Below are 23,470 nucleotides of genomic sequence, written 5' to 3' on the forward strand. Positions count from 1 at the left end.
AACAAGCACACCCCCTATCAATATACAAATACTGGCCACTTGTTTAGCTGTGCTCAGAAACAGCGGCATCTTGTGGCTAAAATGCAGAACGACAGTAGTTCTATATTTTATTACAAACATTAAACACATGTGCTGTTTTCTCAATCTCACAACTGGTCCAGGATTGAAAACATTTGCCAAATAATAACAAATGATTTAAAGAAATCCATTCCAGCTTGCTGGATCACCTGGAATCTTCCATAACAGTCTCCAGTCTTGGAGAGCTTTAATAAATCAGGCCCATTATATAAACATTATTACAATGTACTTATGAGTGAATCAAAATGAATCAAAGTGTTTTATCATTATTATATAATGATTATCCTGTGTTTCAGTAAACTATGTGATAGCTCTAACCCCACAGGTTGAAGAAGAATGCAAAGGGAAAGGTTTGTGTGTTGGGGGGGGGGGGGGGGTAGTGCCCAATTTACATATTCTACATATCAGTTTATAATCATCATTTAAATCATATTAAAAAAACAATCAACAAATAAAGTGTAAGTTAACCTCCATATAATTTTTTTTCTCTTTTCAATTTTTTGTGAATCTGTTGCAAAGTTTATTACCTACAGATCAAGTCACAACAATTGCCAGCTAACAACAATAAGCCACTGCGTAACCATTAAAAGAACTGTTGTCCGCCTGTTGTATAGCAATGGACCGTTGGCCAAACTTTATGAGTGCTCATACCTCCTACAGACCTGATGGGCAGCCCAGGGGACCAAGTGAGGAAATGCTAATAGAAGGCAACAATGCTGCTTCAAACTGAGAACTTGGAATTTACCATTGTCAGCCTGCAATCAGAAGTACTGTAACTAGCAGAATTTACAATTTGCATACAAATTTGGAAACAGTATCTTATGAGGCATGATACCAGTTAAAATGAAAATGGATTTTGGGTTTGCATTGACTTTAAAGAACAGAAGTGGCAGCCATATCACTAAACCCTTTCAAAACCTGACCTCTTGACAGTTGCCATATTGTGGAACGGCCATGAAGTGTATTGGCACCAAATATTAGCCTTCCTAAAAGCAGTATCCTAAAACAAAATTAAGCGCAATCCCACCTTCCCTGCCATCCTCCAGAACTATGAATGCACTTTTACACTGGAGCCCAGTTGTGTGATATTCTGTCTTTTGGATATTTTCTGCAGCAGATACAGAAGCAAATGAAGAATATCTCAGCTTCCTATTTAACACAGCGCAGTGATTAAAAACATATTTGGAGCCTGGACTTCAATTTGCTGTGTCCTCTATTTCCTGCCTGTTGCATTACATATAAATGGAAAAAAGAAATGGCCATCATAAAATATAAACTAAAACACATTTCCACTGCGGGCACAGAACAGGGCAATGACTTTGTCCACACTGTCAGGCATTATGTATTCTTGATGAGGGGTGAATAGGTCAGCAATGGACGAACCGTGAACATTTTATTCCCCTTTCTCAATTTTCTCAAACTCCTAAGGAGACTTTTCTAGCTTTTTAACTTTTAATATAGTTGGGGAGTGTTTGAACCTTTATAGGATGTAGACAAATAAACATTTGGCACCAAAAGCTACAGTTCTGTTGGGGTCACCAATGTTGTAAAGAATATATTTTTATTTTATTAGTTCCAACCTGGTTTTGAGAATGTTTAAAGCTTTAGGAATGCCTGTAGTTCTATGCTAAATGGTTACTGTGGTCCTGTCTTTTACACTTTGACACACATAGGGTCGTCACGCCAAAAAACACAATGCATACCCACAAAAACCTCAGCGTTTTACTACTTAGTTGGAGGTGTACTTGTAAACTCAATACCACATTATTTGACACAGCTTGAAGTGTTTAATAGCAGCAGTGCAGGGAGCTCGCCTAAAGCGCAATTTTTATTGCAGTAGAACCTGCCAGAAAGGTGAAGATTGGAGCCAATCTCTGGGCAAAATCTATCTCCTGCCCACTTCCAAACCTTGCTTATTCTCCATATGTGTTATAGTGTCCCATGTCTTATTTAGTTAGATATATTCACCTAATTGCACTGTACAGAAACTTTAACAGTGCCATTTTTGCCCCAGTGCTGCTCATCTACCTAGTTCCCACTGGCCCCTTGCACTGACTTGACTTCTCTTCTCCATTGGGTCATGACCCAACCACTGGACAGCCGATAGAAGTGTCCACATCACACAGGTTGTAATGTAGACACCCAGAGATGGAAACCACTGAATGTAAAAAAAAGAAGACCTAGAGATGAGCATCACATGACTATAACTTCAGGTGATTTGGGTTTTTTTTTATTTCCCCATTAATAATGGCAATTAATTAGAAAGGGTTAATGGGAGGAATGGCAGAAAGATTTGGTAGCTGGCATTAACCTTCATCTTTTACAAAGCATCTTTAGGTTTTTGTCTTTGCTTTAGCAACAGAGCCAATTTAATACCATGAAACATCCACAGTGATCCCAATTGCCACAGACCTTGTGATCTTATACCCAGGCTTTAGGTCGCACAAGGGAGCTTCTTTGCGGTTTACTGTTTTATATTTTTCAAGCATAGCAAGAAAGCAATCCTTACTGAACTGAACTGATTTGATAATACTCCGATAATTCATTTAAAGTATAAGTTTTAATGATGGCTCCTAAGTTAATATTCTTTGACATGTAAAACAAGAAAACTACTAACATTTCATAATCAAATAACAAATAGCAGCACATAGCAGCAGACTCCATAATGTATAAACCATGTGAATAAATCAGCAGCTTGCAAAGAAAATTTACTTGTTCTGTTTGATTAATTTGCAGCAAGGAAATCACATATTCTGCATAATTACTGCTTGTCCCCCTGTGGTCATAAATTAAAATTCCTAAGGAATGTTTCGTTTTGTTGTGCAGTTATTGATATCAGTATACAAAAACTGTCTACTCTCCAGAGAAATCTTCTCCGTTTAGATTGTCTTTTAACGTGTCCATATTTGAAAAGAAGCGAAAGTCCTTATACTTCCAATATAAATATATGTTTTCCGAGAGAGTTAAAATGTAGAATATAGGACATCGCCTGGGATGGAGCCTTATAATACTCCTTATTATGATCACATCTCATGTTTATAGCCCACAAGAGATCTCTAGGATACAAAGGACAAGAGATGGCCAAAAATGTCTTCAACCACATGATGAATTGTCCTCCTCGAGCTGTAGGATGCAGTGATATACCAAATACCAGCTTCCTTTACTGATCGTACTACTATATGCAAGTGCTGTTTGTAAATGTTTTTTAGCACCAGTTCATTAGAGTGTTTGGTTTTATTGCACAGCTACGAGCACCAGCATTTTCATAGTTTTTAGGTACCTACTAGATGTTTTCCTCTGCTGTAGAGGTATTTACTATGTGCTCTCTTCAGTAAGCACCAAGCAAAAAAGAATGATGCACTGTTAGTTAAGAATACATTTACAGATAGAGAAGGCAAAAAGGGATCGTTTAGTTTTTGACATTACTACTTTTTACTTCCTTTAACCTCCCTAGCGGTTCATTTCTTTCCGGTTTTATATGTCTAAAAGCGGTACATTGTTTTTCATGAAAACTTATATTACAGTATAATATAATAGTATGAGTATAATAAAGTTTAAAACACAAAATCATGTAAAAATAATAAATTGAATACATAAAAAAATCTAAATATTTAAAAAAAAATGTTTTTAATTTTTTTTTAATTAAAAAAAAAAAAACATATTATACTTATACTATTATATATACTGTAAAATAAATGTTCTTGAAAACAATGTACTGATTTTACACATATAAATCCAATGTATTGCATTCAATACAGTTATTTTGTATTGAATGCAATACAAATGGATTTTAAATTTCCCGCCCCGCCTTGCCCGCAACGTACACACGCACCAACGTCACCGGGAACTCCCCGGTGACTCATCGGGTGCAGAAGCCGGTCGGAGAAAGAAGAAAGAACAAAGAGATTGTGACGATAGACGGTGTGGGATGCCGTGGGATCAGGTAAGGCTGTATTTACTAACCTTCCCATAGGTTTACCTACCCAGAGTGTGACTCAGGGTTACCGCTTTCAGCAACTTTTTTCTACACCGAGTCACACTTGTGGTTACTGCTAGGGAGGTTAAAATGTTAAAAAATGGTAATAGCTTAAACTAAATTAATTATCTAAATTATCTATATAAAACTCCCATCGTACTTCTGGTCTCCCATCAACATCAGCGAGGCTTTGGGTGCTGTGGAACTGCTACTATAGTTTCAGTCTCTCACCAATATTAGTGAGGCTGGCGTGGAGCCCTGTCTGTACTTCTGTCCTCCCACCAACATCAGAGAAGCTGCTATGGAGCTCCCAATGTACTGCAAACCTACCAACTACATCACTGAGGCTGCCATGGAGCTCCTAGTTTATTTCTGGACTTCCACCTTCATCAGTGAGGTTGCTGTGGAGCTCCCAGGGTACTACTGACCTCCCACCAACATAGGCAGTGTTAGGAAATGCTCATCTGACCGACCACTCCGTCCTGTGTGCCATCGCACTATAAAACACTGTTTGTCTGTTCTGTCCAGAGATGTCATTTGCAACAGCCAGGAGAACTAAGATAGAAGCAGCCTCTGCTTCCCTTTAGCTGTGCAGCCTGATGGATTTATGGCATCCCCAGCATCCATTGGTGGGCTGTGCACAGCTGAAGGAGATTGTAGAGGCTGATCAGCTCACGATTCAGTCCTGCATTGTCATTGGCTGCTGGGGCTTTATAGCCATTATTCTTTCAGTCTTCTACGCCTGTTATAGCATCTGCTGGGCTTACCTGTGTTGGAGTGATTTTTGAGTATTCTGTTACTGACCTGTGCCTGTTCCTGACTATCCATTGAACTCTGCCTGGACTGACCTCTGCTTGTGACCCCAACTTTGTTTGTGCCTTTCCCTTTGTACTTCACTGGATGGACTGATTTCCTGTGTTTTGACCTCAGCTTGTTTTTGGATTTCCTGACATTCTATACTCAGTTTTTGTGGGCTCTGTACTCTGTATTAGTGTGCACCAAGTCCGGGGGGCAACCGAGTGCTGGGAGACGCAACCAGTCTCCCGAGGCTGAGCGGGGACTGCTATAGGAGAAGGCTGCAGCAATAGATTGGGGGATTGTTGTCTGGGGAATACTGGTACTGACCCGGGTCTTACAAGCAGGGCTGCTGTTGAGCTTGCAAGGTACATCCAGCTCCCCATTCTATATTAGCAAGACTGCCATGGAGCCCTTGTTGTACTTCTGGCCTCCCATCAACATCAGGCTAATATGGAGCTTCCAGGATACTTCTAGCCTTCCACCAATATAATTGAGGCTGTTATGAAGTTCCTACTAAATTTTTGTCCTCCCGCTGACATCCTTAAGACTGCTATAGAGCTCCCAGTGTATTTGCAGCCTCACACTAATATTAGAGAGGCTACTATGGAGATTCTGGTGTACTTTCAACCTTACCGCCAACATCGGCTTGACTGCCATAGAGCTCCAACCATTCTTCTAGCTTTACAATTACATATGTGAGATTGCCAAGGAGCTCCGAGTTTCTTCATCCAACATCAGCATGGCTGCTATGGCTCAGATAACTGTGGTTGGCTGTGATTTCTGGATGGCAATGCGCATAGAGGGGGCAGAGATTTGAAAGGATAGGAAGGATAAAACTGAGAACATGACACCACAATACAACATTTGCCTCATTTAAACCCCATGAAAACCAATGATTTAGGTGAAAGTCACCTTCTTTTTGTGGTATTATGTTCTCTGTAGGATTTTATTCTGCCTGGATGAAAGCTTTTTAACTTACAGAGGACTTGATAAAACAAACAGTTAAATGGGAGAAACTGTGAAAAGTAGATCTGTGCAGCACAGGTGAAATTCATATTTAATCACAGCAGACTCTGTTTTTTCATTTGATAATCTTTGATGTGTAGTTGTGATATTTTAGTACTGAGTTCTTTTATTCCTTCTTTTATTGACTGATTCATCAAAGTGCTCCTACAGTGATAGCATTGGTTAAATCATCTATTTTCTAGGTCTGATCTATCCACAAGTGATATTTAAAGTGAAGCTATCACTGAAAGATTATGTAGCCTGTCCTGGAGCTAAAAAAAAACAGCTTGCTGGTGTTCTGATTCTCTACCTTTAATACTTTCTAAATCAATGACCCAGAAAAATTTTGAAGCTTATTGTATTATCTGCATGCTTTCCTCAGCTGTGACCAATACCACTGAAACCAAATAATCAGCTTCACATCCAGGCGATTGGCATTCTATAGAATAAGTTCAGCAATGGCACCTTCTATAATCTCTTTGACTTTTAATTTAAGATGATGCCTGGTGCTTTGAGGTAACCTCTCATTTCTTACATATCTTGAATATTGGACACTGAGATCTTTATGCAATAAATCCAAACCCTGTTCCTGCACATCATGAGTTTTTGGTGTTTCTGCCCACCTTTGGAGTATTGCAGCTCCTCCCATTGCATTCTACCTACCAAAAAATTCATATATTTTTGTAACCCCTCATAATAGCATAGAAGGTTTGCAGGAACTCAAGAATTTTCAATAATAAAGTCCCCCCCCAAAAAAAAAAAAAATAAATTGCTATGTATTTAGGTATCCCAGTATCAACAAAAAAACTGTAACAGGAGTTTTGATGTAGCAATACCCCATAAGGAGTAGCTGAAAGTTCTTTCTTGTAACAGGAGTTTTGATTGGACATATAGGTCCAACCAAACAATTAAATAATGTATATAGCTAGAATACATATTTGCCCATGGATTTGAATCAGGCTGAATCTGTTGATGGTCCTATGTTTAGAAAATAAGGTGGATATTCACCGGCTCTTTGGCAAACCAATGATTGGACAAGATAGAAAACTTAATTAAATCGATCAAACCGCCCTGTGCTGCTCTACTAGTTCCTCCCCATAAATATATATGTATAGGCAAGTCCAACATTTGTATTTATGGACCTCCAGTAGGTAAGGGCACCTTGTACCTGATAACAGAATTAAGTGATGTATTTTATATGTCCATATGTAGATGAATGTTCCTCCAGAGTTCATGTGATTTCTGCAAAGGGAACATTTTTTATATTGGTTGAAAATACATTTAAACATTTGGGTTCTTTCAATTTTGTAGCCACAATTTGGAGTCAGTTCTTTTCTGTTTCAGTATGACTGTGCACAAAGCCAGCTCCATAAATAAAGACTGCTGAGTTTGGTATGGAAGAACAGACCCCCGACAACCCTGTTGAACTCCTTTGGCAAACTTGATATCACAGTTCAGCAGGCTTGCAACAATGACATAAAAGACACATTTTTGGATATTTTGTTAACTGAATTAATAAACAATTTCTCGTTATTCAGGCTTTAAATATCAGTGAAGTTGTTACATTAGGGGGATACTCTGTTAGTGCCATTAGTTTCAAGTCTGATTATGATTTCATGACTTTAAATGGAATGCATGGGTGAACTAAATGGAATTTTTATGTATTTAGTTGAAGTTACTTACAGGACACTAACATTTGGACTGGTGCCACTTCATTAAAATATTTAACTCCTTTTCATTATTAAAGTACGCCTGTCCTGTGATCAAAGGCTAATATTTGACCCTATAAAGAAACAGCAGGCAATCGCCCTATATGTAGTGTACTTTTCTTCTAGAATACCTTGGAAATACCTAGATATTGGTTGGTTATATATGCAAACTAGTAACAGCTCTTGCCCTGCCTACAATTGTAACGGACACTTGATTGACATATAAAAATTATTGCTGGTCTTACGGGCCAAATAAACCCAGCATGCTAAAGGGGACTATTGTGCTAGACCAAACAAGTCAAACTACATGCAAATTAAACATTTATGAACCCATCCAGTTACCCCAATTTAAGCTCCCTTGAAGAACACTAGCCACGGGTGGGTCTAACACTTCTAAATATGATGTTGCTGTATTCCCTGGTGCATGGTGTGGTTTTACCCACCAGTTGCTACATCATTATGGTGGTCTATAGTGACACAGCAAGCAGAGGGTGGAACAGTTCACTCTTGAAAACCTAGGGCCAGTTAGCTTTTCATATCTGTACAATCATTTGTCTCCACTAACAGCCAGCCCGTCCTAACACAAATGATTTCAGATCAGACCTTACACATCCTCAATTTAATCAGGTAAAAGCTGTAAATAACTAAGAAGCCTTCTTTTGTATGTAGCAATACCCCATAAGGAGTGGCTGAAAGTTCTTTCTTGTCGTGGAGTACAAACACAGGCACTCAGTCCTTATTCTTTTCTCCAGGATTTTTTTTGAAGAAGTCACAAAAGGCAGGAAAGAGGGGTAGGATGTAGGATGCTCAGACAGCTTGCAATCTGGAGAGCATGGACCATACACTTAGGGAATGAGGTTTATTTGCATCTAAGCTAGCTGACAGTCATATTCTTAATGGTAATCCACTTCAGGATCCACCAACAAGCCGTGTGATTGTCCTTGATGGAGTGAAGCCACCGTTAGAATGACAATCCTGAATATTGGGGCAATTGTTGGTTTCTATCTTACTTGGAGCTTCAATTGGATTTCAGTTTCCCAAACATCACCTTGCCTTTGGGTTCGAGACCTAGCACAGAGGGGGATTGGGTCTCCATTAGCACAATGGAAAATCAGCCGCTACTGATTTTCCATTGTGCTAATGGAGACCCAATCCCCCTCTGTGCTAGGTCTCGAACCCAAAGGCATCATGCCCTGTGGAGTCCTTATTACTTTTCCATGAAAGCAAGCACCCCCAAATTCTAATTATCCCAATATTTATGCTATTTCCACAACCCACCTCACTGGGTGCCTATACCAGTGACTAGGTACAGGGTAACATCTCTAACCTATGCAGCAGGAGGGGGCCATTAATTACTAAGCAAAGAATCACAACTCTAAACCATATCCTAACACCATATATTTGAAACTTTCAGTTCCTAGAAAATTCTCAAACAGGGCACCTCCATTCCTAAAGAATCAAGAGTAAGTAAATATGTATGTAAGTAAACAGAAATAGTTAAAGCAGAATTATAGACATTAAAAAACCTGATTGATTCCCCAGTTACCCCAGCATATTTTAAACCCAATGATCTTCCTAATGGGTCTTTTGCATCTTGAAGTGGCCAAAGGGTGGGACATAGGGATCAGTTGTGATGCTTTGGCAGTCCTAGGTGGACGGACGTAAGGCCTATGTTGGAAACGGGACTTCTGTAAATGACAACATGGCTGTCTTATTACTTAAACATGAGAGGAAAGGCTGTGGAGGAAAGGGCTGAATCAAAATGACTGTCATTCACCCAGAAAGTTATACACCTGTAATTGAAGTACGGGCTGCTTCATTTTGTGAATGAGAACTTCTCAAAGTGTGCACGGGTATGAGATTTGCTGAAGTTTGGTCAGCAGAGAAATTTGTACATTGATTGACAACAAGCTGGTATTAAGCTTTAACCACTTTCTGGACAACCTCTTCACATATCACATGCTGGTAATTGAACAATTTTCTTCTGAACAGAATGTTAAACTGTATTATTATAAAAGCTTCCAACAAAGTTTGTTACATGAGAACAGCAGTATGTTATTACTTTTATTACCGCCGAATGGACACGTTCTTAACTTATAAACAAAATCGAAGCCATAAAACATATTAAAGCAGAGGTTATCCTTAGTGAGACAGAGGTGTCAGGGTGATGAAGTGGAGAAAGATCTGACCTGACTGAGGCGATCTCATTACCTCCGCTGAGACCGGGGATTTATGTGTCACTGCTAACGTGATTCGTCATCTTATGGCCTACACAATGGAATGAAATGAACCAAAAGCGTTCTTTTTATTGTTTTAATGTCTGCTTTCTGCCTGCATGCAATCCTAAATTTCCTTCTGCTTTAGCAAGTATTTTTTTTCCATATAACTGTTTCTTTTAATCTAAAGAAAATAGGCAAAAAAAGTTTGCCAGTAAATCTGCTTAAAATGATGAAAACTGAAGTGCTAAACTTATTAAATCTCCCAAATTTTTCAATGTAATATATCAAATTGTTGGGTTCTGAGCTGTGATCTACGACCTATCAGTGCTTGAGCTTCAAATGTAGAATAGTTAGGGCCATTTTAAAGTATAGCGGTTGGTAGCCATTTGGTTCATGCCTCTGCATGCAGCTGCAGGGGATACCAATATGGTCCCGGAAATCAATAAGCAGCTTTTGGCTATGTAGTTGCTATTCCTCCTTGGTGAAGGAACCGCACTGTAAATGAAACTGCAGCTGCAACTATAGGAAAACATATATACCTGCAATGCAGTTTGCCTTTCCTGGGTGCACAGCGGCAGTTTACAATGCGCCCAGGAGCAGCTAACTGCATGGTTCTCCACTACAGGTATGAAAATAGTCCTAAGGTCACAGATCTGTACAAAATCCTAATGACTCGCCCTGACAAAGTAATTTTAGTATTTAACTTTGGCAGGAAATTACTATATGTGTGACTTTTTTGGGAAGTAGGCATAGCCATCCTTTGGGTTTGCAAGGTGAGGCTCCCAACCACAAGATTGATTTTCTACTACATCTACTACACTTCCTCCTTGCAAGTAAGCAATGCATGCTCCCCAAAACTAAGGGGAGTATGTCATTATATTAAAATATTTAAGAAAAACTTCTTTAAAGGCCAACTCTACCCAGAAGCAAATATACCAGGGTGTGTAATGTTGGTTTCAGTGACCTTCTGGCTACTTGTATCCCTCAATGACCTACAAGTGAGTTATTATTTAATGATTTGTGTCTCATCTATAGGGCCAGAACATAGGCGTATTCTACCTCACTGAAAAGTCTGCCATTACCATTTGGTCATGCAATACCCATGGCCACTGCAAAACTAAAATCAATATTCTAGAGAAACAGCTTGTGATACAATTACCAGCAACCACATCGACCTGAAAATATAAAATTGAGTGAAAGTGGCCTTGGAGTTGTGTATAAGTAAGACGAATTGTTAGATACTCACTTTGGCTTTTCTAAAGGCTCCGGTTCTTTCCGAGCACGTCCCACCGGGTTCTTCTCAGCTTCCTCCGCTGTGACAAGATGGAATTCTGCTTCTACTTTACCCTGAATACAAAATAATTCAATAACAGTGTGTTTTATACAACAGGCCAGTCAACTTAATCAACGCTGCATAATATGTTGGCACTATATAAATCCTGTTTATTAATAATATTAATAATAATAATATTATATTTTGTGAAACTGTTGCAACCTGATTTTTGTTCTATTTTATTTTTCGAGTTTTAAAGAATTAGCTTCAGCTAACCAGGGGAAACGAGCAATATACAACATAAAATATGGAAAGACTTTGTAAACTACTTAGATCAGTAAAGCATGTACAAAATTACACAAGCGGGTTCCAAAGTACCATAAACATGCAAAATTAACACTTCCTGTCCTTTATTCAATCTTACAAAAACTGCTGTAGCTGCTACATTATGTACATAAGATATTGTTCACTTTGTACAATGTGGCACAAATTGCAGTACTTACCGTGAGCTCTCCAGATTTTACAAATGGCCACCAACCTCGAATGCGTTTCTGCTGAAAGATGGAGATCTTGTTTTCATTCTTTAAGTTGGTGGCCATGCTAAGGTCACAGCTCTTTGCCGTCTTGGCACCTCGATGGAAACCATTTAGATTCAATTCGATGGAGCCTGCAATGAACAGAAGGAAACAGCAATCCATAAAACTAATAAGTTTGTACCTCAATATTGTTCCAAGCTTAACCTTCCTAGCGGTAACCCCGAGAGTGACTCGGGGTAGAAAAAATTTGCTACAAGTGGTAACCCCGAGCCACTCTCGGGGTTGGAACACCTAGGGAAGGTTAGTAAATAGAGCACTTACATGATCCGCCGGGGTCCCGCGCCGTCCAGGGCCGCGATCTCTGTCTTCTTTCTTCTTCCTGCTTCTGCTCCGAAGAGTCACCAGGGAGTTCCCGGTGACGTCGGTGTGTGTGTACGTCCCGGCCGGGCGGGGCGGGAAATTCAAAATCTATTTGTATTGCATCCAATACAAAATAACTGTATTGGATGCAATACATTGGATTTTTATGTGTAAATGCAGTACATTATTTTCAAGAACATTTATTTTACAGTATGTATATTACTATGAGTATATATTCAATTTATTGTTTTTAAATGATTTTGTGTTTCAAACTTTATTATACTCATACTATTTATATTATACTGTAAAATAAATTTTCATGAAAAACAATGTATTGCTTTTAGACATATAAAACCGGAAAGAAATGAACCGCTAGGGAGGATAAAGGAAACAGAAGGCCTTCATAATAATTTCTTCGACATACATGTGAAAAAGATAAGTTTGATTTATTTATATATGTACAGCCACATTTGCTTGTTATATGCTCAGAAGCTGCTTTATCTTACATCGTAATCTGTCTCCTAATTAGACAAGATATGAACTTGCTATAACATTGACAGGTTGTACGCCCTCACAGTCATTTTTAATGAAACAAAAAAGGATTTTATTCAAATTATTATCAAAAGATATAAAGTAAAACATCAGTATATAAATGTTTAAACTAACTAAATCTGAAAAAGTCTGTTCTTGTATCATATATTGGAAACACTTACCCAGGAAATCATCAGATGAGAGTCTCTCGAAGTCCCAGACTTGCATTACCAGCACGGCGGGGATTTTACGTTCTGTCTTCTCCAGGGAGAAAATATTTTCTCTCTTGCTAACCACCACTTGTTTCTCAGCCGGTAAGTAGTGAAAGGGGAACACAAAGCGCCAGTTGAAGTTTCCTTCTCCGGTCAAAGAATTATAGTGGACATCCGTTTCCTGGCTGTCATCTTCAATCCCCTTTAACCACCTGAAATTGATTTGAAAGGACCGTCAACTTGGCAGCAATATATAAAGTCTATCTGTAAATTTAAAGTCTATCCAATTTGTAAAACCTACATACAGAAACATTACAAAAGAATTGTGAGAAAACTGAATAAATATCAAACACACTTTGGATACCAACCTACCCTTTGACATAGATGTCGCTGGATTTCTGGCCAGTGAAAATGTTCTCATCCTCCAGAATCACATCCTCTGTGTTCCAAATGATTATCCTTAATTCATATCTACAAAATAAAATTATGAGAAATATGAGAGAACATGGAAACATTTAAGGAGTGGACCCCTGAAAATGCAAAAAATATATTTAACAGTATATATACTATAAGTAGCTAATATCTTTTTTTTCAAAGTTTGAAAAAATGACCTACCTCAAGGGACAATAAACTAAAAACCGAGCCCTTGCTTCCTTTGCAGAAGGGTACACGTAAGATGCATCAACTTCTGAAATTTTGCATTTTGCTAAAGGGCAATGTATATAGTACAATAGGACAAAAGTGTCTCTAAATATTTTTTTTTAAGAATTGCTAATTGCCTGATTTTTTATTTACTAAACTGCTGATCAGAATAGGAATGCAATTTAGGGGTTCTGATTTCACTCTGACTTTCCAATCTGCTTGCTTTTCAGGTCAGCAAAGTATTGAAGACTATGACAGCAAGTTAACTAATATTTTTTAAATTAAGTCAGCAATAGCAATCCCCATTTTGCTCTCGTCAGGTTTCTAGTAATGAACATATATTGTACTAAAACATCAGGAAAGCACATTAAACCTGTGCTTTTCCCACGCATAGCAAAGCATTAGGTTGACATAAAGACATGAACTTTGGAAGCCATGACCAAAAAAACCAAGAAGGAAACAAGGAACTGGTCACCAGAGTTGCCTGAAGAACTAATCTCCTGTGGTCTCCCTACAGCTGATCATTTCCGCTGTTACTGACTTACCATGTCTTGATCCGCACCAGGTTTTTATGTAGAGGTTATCTTAGTAGAGCGGAGGTAGATTTTTCAGGGTCGTGCTTGGACACAAATACTATTTCTAAATGTTACTTGTAAAATAATGAATCTTCATTTTTTGAGTTCCAACCATTAAGTCCACCCCCTTCGTTTCATTCCCCCCATAAAAAAAAAATATCTGGTACTATGTATGTGCCAGAACTTGTGCTTAATAATTAGCTTTTAAGATACCCAGCACTGTCACTTGGGGACATGAAGAGCTTATTCAGCTCAATGTACGTGTGGCTGAAAAGAAGGTTCTCTTTAATCCATCCATGAAGATTTCTCTGGTTGAAATGAGTTGAAATTATTCCCACATTCTGATCTTCCATGATGTCCAGAACACAGAGAGAAGACCCTTGTCTGCCACAAATTACCTTATTACCCCTAGCCTTTGTTTCTCCTGCAATACCTAAAGAAACTACTTTATGCTCAGCTGTGCTTGACATATGTCATGGTCAACAAAGGTTGGAGAAGAGGTTTTCCTGCTTCTGAATGAGAAGAAAACCCAAAGGTAAGTTGGATTGGGCTCCCCAGGTTGGTCCTGACCCCAGTGCACTTAAAAATGTAAGACGGCCATATGCCCAGTAAGAATTACAATAACTTTTAATAATTTTCCTCTTACATTGTGCACAAACACTTTAATTTTTAGCAGAATTTAAATCCAAGGTAAGATTTATGTGCACATCAATCATCTCTAGAAGCTCCCTATGTGTGGGCGATGCAGGAACTCAATCAGCTGCAGAGATACAAACTAAGTTTGCAAAATACTATTTAATAATTTAGGAGATGCTGGGTCCATAGAAGTATTGTAATGTTTTGATCCATATCAAACAAGAAGGATAAGAATTTTTCCAACATCAAGTGTTATAGGAGAAACTTGATGCAGATTATACTGATGATGAATGAAAGAGAGATAGGATATCAAAAGGCCAATTGATCAATATATATTGTTCTATCTAGACTTGATTGCTAACTTTGCTTGCACCTCGATTTATGCGAGCTGTCAATATTGAGGGGAATGTAGCTTTTTGAGAAGCATTGGTGAAATCTCAATTCGAGTTCCTGAGGAAGTGGACTTTGTCTATGAAACGCATTGAAAAATGGTTGAGATTATGTCACCAAATTTTTTTTTTTCATGTTTTAATCTACATTTAATTATTTATTGTAATGTAAAATAAAATTTCTGTTTTTATAAAAATGTAAAGTGATTTTCTATGCCTGCATCAGTCCTGCATCAATTACTTTTTCCGTATTGCATTATATTGTGCACAAGCATTTATAGTGTGCAGTAGAGTTTGAGAATAAAGACTAAAATTACGGAGTGAAAACAAACATAAGTGGATAATAATTGGTCAAGTAATTACCCTTTGGGCTTACGAGGGGAGATATCCACCGGAGGACCAGGAAGTGGCAAGTCTGTTGGAAACATGTCGATCCACATTTGTATCCGACCCTGGAGAACAAACACTTACACTTCTTTGTTTTTTTTGACAATTATTTATATGAGGTTTTTTCTACAATTTTTTACAATGAAAAATTTATAAATAAAATCTAAAGACAGAGAATACAAGATAATGAAATACATTTTCAGAACTATTATAACAAGAGTCAGACACTCATACTGTAAGTAATTAGAATGTGGGAAGAAGTACCAAAAAAAATGACTTATTATTTACAAAGTATATTAATTAAAGAAAGTCCCATATGAAGGACAAAACATTTACAGAAATAATTGAGTATAAATGAAATTGGGAAATTTTTTTTTTGATATACGCTATTATAAGCAGTTATATGTGATTCGCTGAGAGGTAGAGCTCTTGCCAAACAGTAGGATTTCCAGGGCTGCATCATGCAAATGCAAATGTATCATTTGTAAGAGATACTTATATTACAATGTCAGGCGGGACTACTGTGCCAGGCATCTTCTGAATGATTGCAGCTGTGACTGCATTCATTGAGAAGAGTGTCCGATCCCCGGGGCACTAGAGGTTAGTTAAATGAGTGAATGTACAGTTAGACTTAAGGGTAACAAAATGACTTTTTCAGAGCTTCTACATAGGATGGAGGTTGTTGTGCTTTCAATGGGGCTGATTTATTAAGGCTCTCCAAACCTGGAATGGATTTCCTAAAAGTCATTTGCTATTTGTTTGACATACCAGGGATAATGACTTATATCAATTTAAAGAAATATATTTTTAATGAAACTATATAAAGCCTATCCTTTGCTTTAAGTAGAGTGGGTAATGAGACGTATATCATTCACTACATACCTGCTCAATTCCTGGCTTATCCCTGTGATACAATGGTCGGGTTTCGATGTGTTCTGGAACAAGTTTACATCCAATGCCAGGGATCTCTTGCCAAGAATGAAGAACCTTCAGTGCCAGGTGCTCATATGATTCTACTTGCTCATCTATCAAACAGATTATAAAATGAAAATAAGGTTTATGTTCTAATTATCTCAGCATGTGTGACATGCATTATAGTTTAACCCTTTGCAAGCTGCTACTTTCTCAAACATATTTCTAGGTATTGTAAAACTGACCTACCATGTGGCCATCATTCCCACTAAAAATTGAACCCTGGTTTTGGGAGCAGTGGGGATATCAGTTTTTCTTTGACTTCTTGGTGAAAAAAAAATTAAGATAGAAAACCTATTCAATGGAGACACCAAAAAACATTAAGAGCTAGTAAGGATCCTAAACATTTCCCAATCCAAACATTTCCCAAGCATGTATTGCTGTCTGCAACCTTTTTGGGAAGATTATGTGTTTTCATACACAAGATGTGAGTAAGTATAGAAAGAAGTAATCTCCAGATAGGAGCACAGAAATGTTTGAAAGATCTGATAGAGGTTTCCCTTTTCTCTCCATTTGTTACCTTTGGAAAACAGCAATATTTAAACTTAGAATCTTGTGCCTTCCAGCCACATGTTCCTATGATTCCCTTACCGGGGAATCACAGGGACAGTGACCAAAGTGGTAACAGACAGAAATAAAGATCATTCCTAGTCTTTCTTACTCTACCCAAATCTAAAAACTATATTTTTGGCAGATATAGGTTTTGTAATGGAAAAAACTAGTAAGGGTCCAATGAACTCTACAATCTCTGTGAATTTTTGTGGAATGCACATATAAAAATTAAAAACTGTCAGGTTGTTTATTGTAGAAGGAACGGGTAATGTCCAACTTGGCAATCTTCTTGTAATATTCTCATGCACAGCTCATTGTGGGATGCCAGGATGTCCTGAGAATGAATGAACTCCTGGAATTATGCCAGCCAGGCCAATAAAGTTGACTGAAGACCTGACTTCCTAAAGACAAACAGGTGAAGATGACACATGCTGGAGCAAGGACAGATGAGTTCAATTTAAAATTAAGGAAAACTTATTTCTTGTTGTTGGGACATGCCTGTCCATTTTTCGGTAAAGAATCTGCCTGGCTGCAATTTTTTAATTTGGAAAGTTCTGCTTTAAAAGTATATTATATGTACAATATGTCCATTTATTTCTTACATACCGTCTTGCTCAAACACAGTTTTTCCATTAAAGACTTTGCTTCCAATCTGTATTTGTCCAGGGCTGAACACCGGGGCACTTAAATTGTTGTCTTTGCACAGTTTAGTGAGTATTTCTGTGGGTTTGGTGCTGTCTCTCCAAGCATTATATCCTTCTCTAGAATGAAAGCCAAATAAAAAGTTTAATTTATGTTATATTAAATGTGGGTTGAGAAGTCATGTAGCCAGAGAGGGAAGGGTTATCAACCGGCCTGATCATTATGCACAGTGCATACAATACAATGTAAATATACAAAGGAAAAAACATTTTTATTATCAAGCTTTGTTTATAAAGAACCAACACGTTTGGTCTTATAACATAAATTATTTTCTGAGCGGGGGGTAATACTAAACTTTGGGGGTGTAGAACAGTGATGGGGTGCCAGATATGCACATCAGGTGAAAAGGGGATCAGAGGAGTAGCTAACCATTTGAAAACCTTTTTAAAGAATGCACTCCAGCAAATTATTATTACTAATATTAATAAACAGGTTTTTTATAGCGCCAACATATTACGCATGCGCTGTACATTAAATTGGGGTTGCAAATGACAGACAGATACAGACAGTGACACAGGAGGAGGAGAGGACCCTGCCCCGAAGAGAGGGGGTAGAGTAGTACACAATAGGAGGGGAGATATGTAGTGGTGGGAAGTAGTGAGGGTTTTTCGAGACAGAAGAAGACCGTTAGGCAAGTTTGAAAAGAAGGGTTTAAAGGGCTCTTTTAAATGTGCAGAAATTAGGAACAAGCCAAAAAGAATGTGGAATGGAGTTCCAGATAGTAAGGGCAGCTCCAGAAAAGTCTTGGAGTCGTTGGTGTGAAAAGGTTATGAGTGAGGAAGTCATTAGTAGGTCATTAGGAGCAAAGAGAGCAGCCAAAAGAGTATTTTTGTATCAGAGGGATTTGAAAGAAAAGGACAGGAGTTTTAATTTGATTCCAATGTAGAGATGTACAAAGAGAGGCAAATAGTAAATGTCTATAAAAAGTAGATTTATTTTTCTTTCAATTTTTATGTTTAATTAGTTTTTTAATTTTTTTAAAAAACAATATGTTCACATAGAGCTTACATGGACACAACAGCCACAAATCCTGAAGCTACTGATTTTTTAATTATATATAGTTGAAGTATAATATAACTATGGTAGCATTGTTTTTGCTCCCTCTGTCTCTTCCTTGTAAATTTGTGTCAGAGTTTAGAATCTACTACATGTATCCAATCTATCCAATTTAAACATTTGTTGTACTGGGCAAAGATCTTACATTTCATATTGACTCTGTAAGCCGCAGGTCCCGCGGTGTCGGCTGTAGAAGCGATTCTCCAAATCTATTTTTGTTTCTCCAATGAGGTCGTCGCTCCCGATCAGATCGTAGTCATAGATCAAGATAGTTAACAGAGATTCCCTTGGGAAAGTTGCTTGAATTTCAAATGACCTGAGTGACAGAATAGAAGTAGCTTGTTATATGTACAGATAGGAAAATGGAAATTCTATTGTATACCAAATATTTTTTACACTTTAGTGCCAAAGTGACCATATCAAAAAGAAACAAAAAGTGTCACTGTCAAGGTATGATAGGCACTGGGTAAACATATGTAATATACAGTACTTTATTTTAACATAAAACATTGTACTTTTTATTCATAAACTCTTGAAAACATATAACAACATAAAAACAACACTGTACTTATACTATACTTCTTAAGAATTGTATAAATCTATGTGCTAAATAATTATAATTAATTAATAAATAAGTCTATACATGAAATATGAAAATCTCAAAGTTCAAAACAAAAATCAGATTCTTCACTTGAATACTAGTTATTGACTATGCTTTGGTCTCAATGCATTTCAAGCAGAGCACTTCATCAGGAGAAGAAGGAGACAGGAAATACCCACGTGGGTGAAATGTCCAGTCATATAATATTAGTGAAGGTGATATTTCATAAACTAGGAAGCCACAAAACTAAATTTGCATTTTCACTTTACATAAAAGGGTAGACAACTTAATTATGTAAGGTAAAAATCCTGTTTGTTTATTTAAACGCAACACCCTTTTTTTAAAAAAAAAAGGGTGCAGCAACACCCCTAATTCTCTATCGCTTAGAATGGGAGCGCAGAGCCTCCCTGGATACTTACATCATGCGGGAGGCTCTTGGGTGCTCCTTCTCTGCATGCCCGAGCATGCGCAGAAGAAGCCCTTTTGTCAAAAGGGAAACAAAAAATGTGGATCTCACGCATGCACAGTCAGCTGACGTGCCTGGGTCAGGTGACGTAGGAAGAAGAACCCGAAAGAAGAGGCAAAGTTGCCGGCGCCCGGAGCGCCAGCTTGAAGACAGATGCTGGGATGACACGGGACCCGATGGAAGAAACCTCTGGACCGATCGGCTGCTCTGCGGGATTGAAGGTACCGGTAAGTGGATTATGTTTGTTTTGGATGACTTTTGAGATTAGTTCCTCTTTAAATCCAAAATGGAACAAGGAGAAACCTTACCAAGATACTGTAAGTTACTACTTTGCAAAGGAATAATTCACTTGACTTGGTGAATGTGGTAAAAGTTCACTTTGCAAAAAATATTCAATCACATGGAAATCTGAAAAACAGGATATTTCCCTGCACCTTACTGGATGGGTAAAGTCAGGAGACTAAGAAAAAGATATGTAATTAGACTAAGCTAAGACTAGACGCCTTATTAACTAAGGGGGATAATTCACTGTGCTACGTGAACAGCCTATATTCCTTCAGTAGATCAATCCCTATTTCTGAATGGTCCTTACATGGTGTTACCACTTTGATTTCTGAAACTGAAGCTGGAAAAAGCTCAGTAGATACCTTTCCCTATAAGTAAAATGGGCCTATTTAATAAAGCCCTTGAAGGCTGGAAAGGATAAACTTTGATCAGTTTAGCTGGGTGATCCAGCAAACCTGGAATGGTTCTTCAAAGTAATTTGCTATTTGCTGCAAATGTTGTAGATTTATTCCAGGTTTGCTGGATCATCCAGCTTCACTGATGAAAGTGCATCCTCTCCAGCTTCGGAGAGCAATTAATAAATCAGGCCCATTGCGTTTATGACCCAGAATGGAGGCTGTGTCACCTTCTAATTGTCAAACCTTGCATTTAAAATTATTATTTTCTGGGAAAGGTGAGCAATTACATAATTATAACACCCTTCCCCAGATTTAAAATTGCACTAGTGTTGGCAAACCTATAAACTAATCAGTTTTCTCCTATGCTGGATTACTGCAAAATTTAGTATGGATAATATGTTTTATTGTTGTGTTTATTTATGAGCAATGACTCCAGAAATTAATGAGAAAAGCACAAACCTTCTGTAATTAATCCAGTATTACTTGGCCACCAGACCGAAGATAAACAGAGATGGGGCCCCATCTGTGATAGCCATTAAATCACTTGACCAGAATTTATCTGCCACGTTATCTTATAAATTGGAATTACAGTCAGCTTGTGTAAACAAACATCTAATTTTAATTACAATAACCAGCGTATGTTACATTAATATTAGTTAAGCACTTAGTCCAAATGTGAGTTTGATGAAAGAGAACCACACTTATGGAATCTGGTATTCGGGACATATCAGAAAAAAAACACTGGAAAAGAAGCAGACTGGATAAATGTGCAAGCAAAATCTAAGCATTAAGTTGTTTTTTTAATGATAATTGCTTGTAATAAAGTGTGTATAAAGAGATTTTTTTTACATTTTGGGCAAAGTAGAGCAGGATAGATGAGATCCATCCACTTTATTTTCCTTGGTGACCATTGCCACAAAAACTAAAAGGAATGCCAACATTTTGAGTTGTCATCAAAGCAATAGCTGCAGGAATATCATCCAATTGGTAAACCTGTTCCAAAAACAACTCTCTGGATTGAAAATGTTCTTACATTGGTGAGATTCCCTTTCATTTCCTGTTCATCTTTAGGGCAAGTAAAGGAAATCTTCCTAACATGGAGCAGATAGCAAATAAAGCAGATTGCTTTATACAAAACTACAATGTCTTTATCTGAACATACACTTTAACCAAGTATCTCTTCTCGGCCTTTTGGCTAAGATCAAGTGTAGTACCTAATCCTTCCAGTGTGCAGGAGAGGAACGGCGCTGTATTCCTGGCCGGAATACAGTGGACTAGTACGCCTGCTAGGATGGACAACTAGATGGTGATGCTCTGTAAGGGGCCGCTCTATGCTAATTCCTCTGGTTAGCGTCCACCAGGGAGAACCATGGGGTCTGCCCTATTAAGGACCTCCCAGATAGTGGTCTGTCCCACTGGTCAGGACGGGGAACCCTTGGCCTGGCCCTCAGGTCTTGGGAGCGGGCCGAATCTCGCTTAGTGTCGTCTCCCTGGAGTGGCGAACCAGGGGTACTCTAAAATCACCTTGGGTAACCCACTGATGATTTTTGGTACACAGGCACGTCACATGCTGATTTAGCACTTCGCTTTCATTCTGAATTAGCTGCAGGTAGTGCAGATGGGCAATTTTTAATCCTTGCCCAGTGTGTTATGCACTGAGCACTTATTTTATATGTTTTTTTCTGTTTGTCACAGTCACCGGTGTGGTATTTGTGTAACACTTTGATGGAGGATGCTACTCCCTTATGGGTTAGCCCTGAAGTCTCGAAGAATACTTTGGCCTTATGGTCAGGTACTCTCCCTTACTAAGAAGCTCTCTCCGAGAGAGCTCCCAGCCTAGTATCTGTTGGGACTGCCAATGCAGTCCCATAGAGAAAAGGACCCTGTCTGACTTTGGTCAGATGGGCTAGTAGGTCCATTCCAGATTTGGCTGGATGGCCTTAGTACCCAGCCCCCATCAGGAGCCTTGCCCCGGGGGGTCTGGGGAAACTGTGTGGCCCTTCCTCTTTAAAAGAGGGATCACAATAGTACCCCAGTGCAAGTTTTTTGTATGGTGTTTTTGCAATTAAACTTATTTTTCGAGCACAGGGTTTTTGTTTATTGGGATCACGTTTCAACAAACTTTAACCAAGTATGCAATCAACACTCTTATGCCAGAAAAAAACAGTAATTTGCCAGGTACTTCCAATTCAGTCAATAGACTATTCCTTTAAGAACAACTTTTGTAAAGATTGTAAGGCACTAATGAACATAATTCAGTTCAAACTTTTTCTGAGTACAATAAACCTAAATGCCTAGCAAATAACTTAATATACAATTTAAAAAACTCTTTTTGCAATTGTGTTCTGCCAGTCTTGTAATTCCAGTATCCCTGCCATTCAGTGGAGCCAGATCGGTGACCTCACTTTTCTTTAGCTTTTAACCTGTGAACGTATGAAAAAGAAGCAGCATGCAAAATGTATTATTCTTCTACGTCCTCTTGTAAGCATTTTTAAAGGACAATTCTACACAATGTAATTGACTGACTTCAGAGCACTGGCCCTTCTAGTTTTGGGTGTGTTGCTATGCAAAGGGTTACAGGAGTCTGATAGGAAGCATTCCAGTATTTAAGATAATTCTATATAATACAATATTTTTTAAAATAACTTCAGTTTATCATTTATATATTCCTTGATGAATAATATGCAGAGATATATATTATAATAAAATTAATTATTATCAGTATGATTACATCAGCTTGCCTGACGGGATCAGGAATACATGTTTTGCCCTGTTGGAGTAAATTGAACCAGGGTTTCTTTACCTTCCTCTGGATCCATTGTGCAAATATGGTTTTATCTGGAATATGCTGGCTTCTAGCATATTTTTCTCCTAGCATTTGAACTTGATGGACTCTTTTTGTCAACCTAAATACCTAAGTAACTATATCATCTTTATTTTTTATACATTTCAATTTGCTCAGCTCTAAAGGTAAAACAAAGGCAGTCTCATTCCAGTTTTATATTAATTAAAATGTAATTCAATTTATTTATTACAACCATAAGTCCTTGGATCTGCTGAACCTGTATTATCATGCACAGAAATACTAATACTGGGAAATGGAGTGGAACTT

At 38.0% G+C, this 23,470-nt stretch overlaps 1 protein-coding gene across 1 annotated transcript in view; it reads right to left on the bottom strand.

The window, feature by feature from the left end:
* Positions 1-23,470, bottom strand: part of FER1L6 (fer-1 like family member 6) — a 113,930-nt gene that overhangs the window by 8,790 nt on the left and 81,670 nt on the right. Inside the window, exons 33-40 of the mRNA XM_072410662.1 lie at positions 18,754-18,924; positions 17,457-17,611; positions 16,209-16,351; positions 15,303-15,391; positions 13,070-13,168; positions 12,668-12,909; positions 11,562-11,725; positions 11,032-11,132 (exon numbers count right to left, since the gene is read on the bottom strand). Coding sequence (XP_072266763.1) covers positions 11,032-11,132; positions 11,562-11,725; positions 12,668-12,909; positions 13,070-13,168; positions 15,303-15,391; positions 16,209-16,351; positions 17,457-17,611; positions 18,754-18,924 — 1,164 coding nt within the window. The remainder of the gene's footprint in view (positions 1-11,031; positions 11,133-11,561; positions 11,726-12,667; positions 12,910-13,069; positions 13,169-15,302; positions 15,392-16,208; positions 16,352-17,456; positions 17,612-18,753; positions 18,925-23,470) is intronic.

Source organism: Pyxicephalus adspersus, chromosome 5, assembly GCF_032062135.1.
Source record: "Pyxicephalus adspersus chromosome 5, UCB_Pads_2.0, whole genome shotgun sequence".
NCBI classification, from domain to species: domain Eukaryota; kingdom Metazoa; phylum Chordata; class Amphibia; order Anura; family Pyxicephalidae; genus Pyxicephalus; species Pyxicephalus adspersus.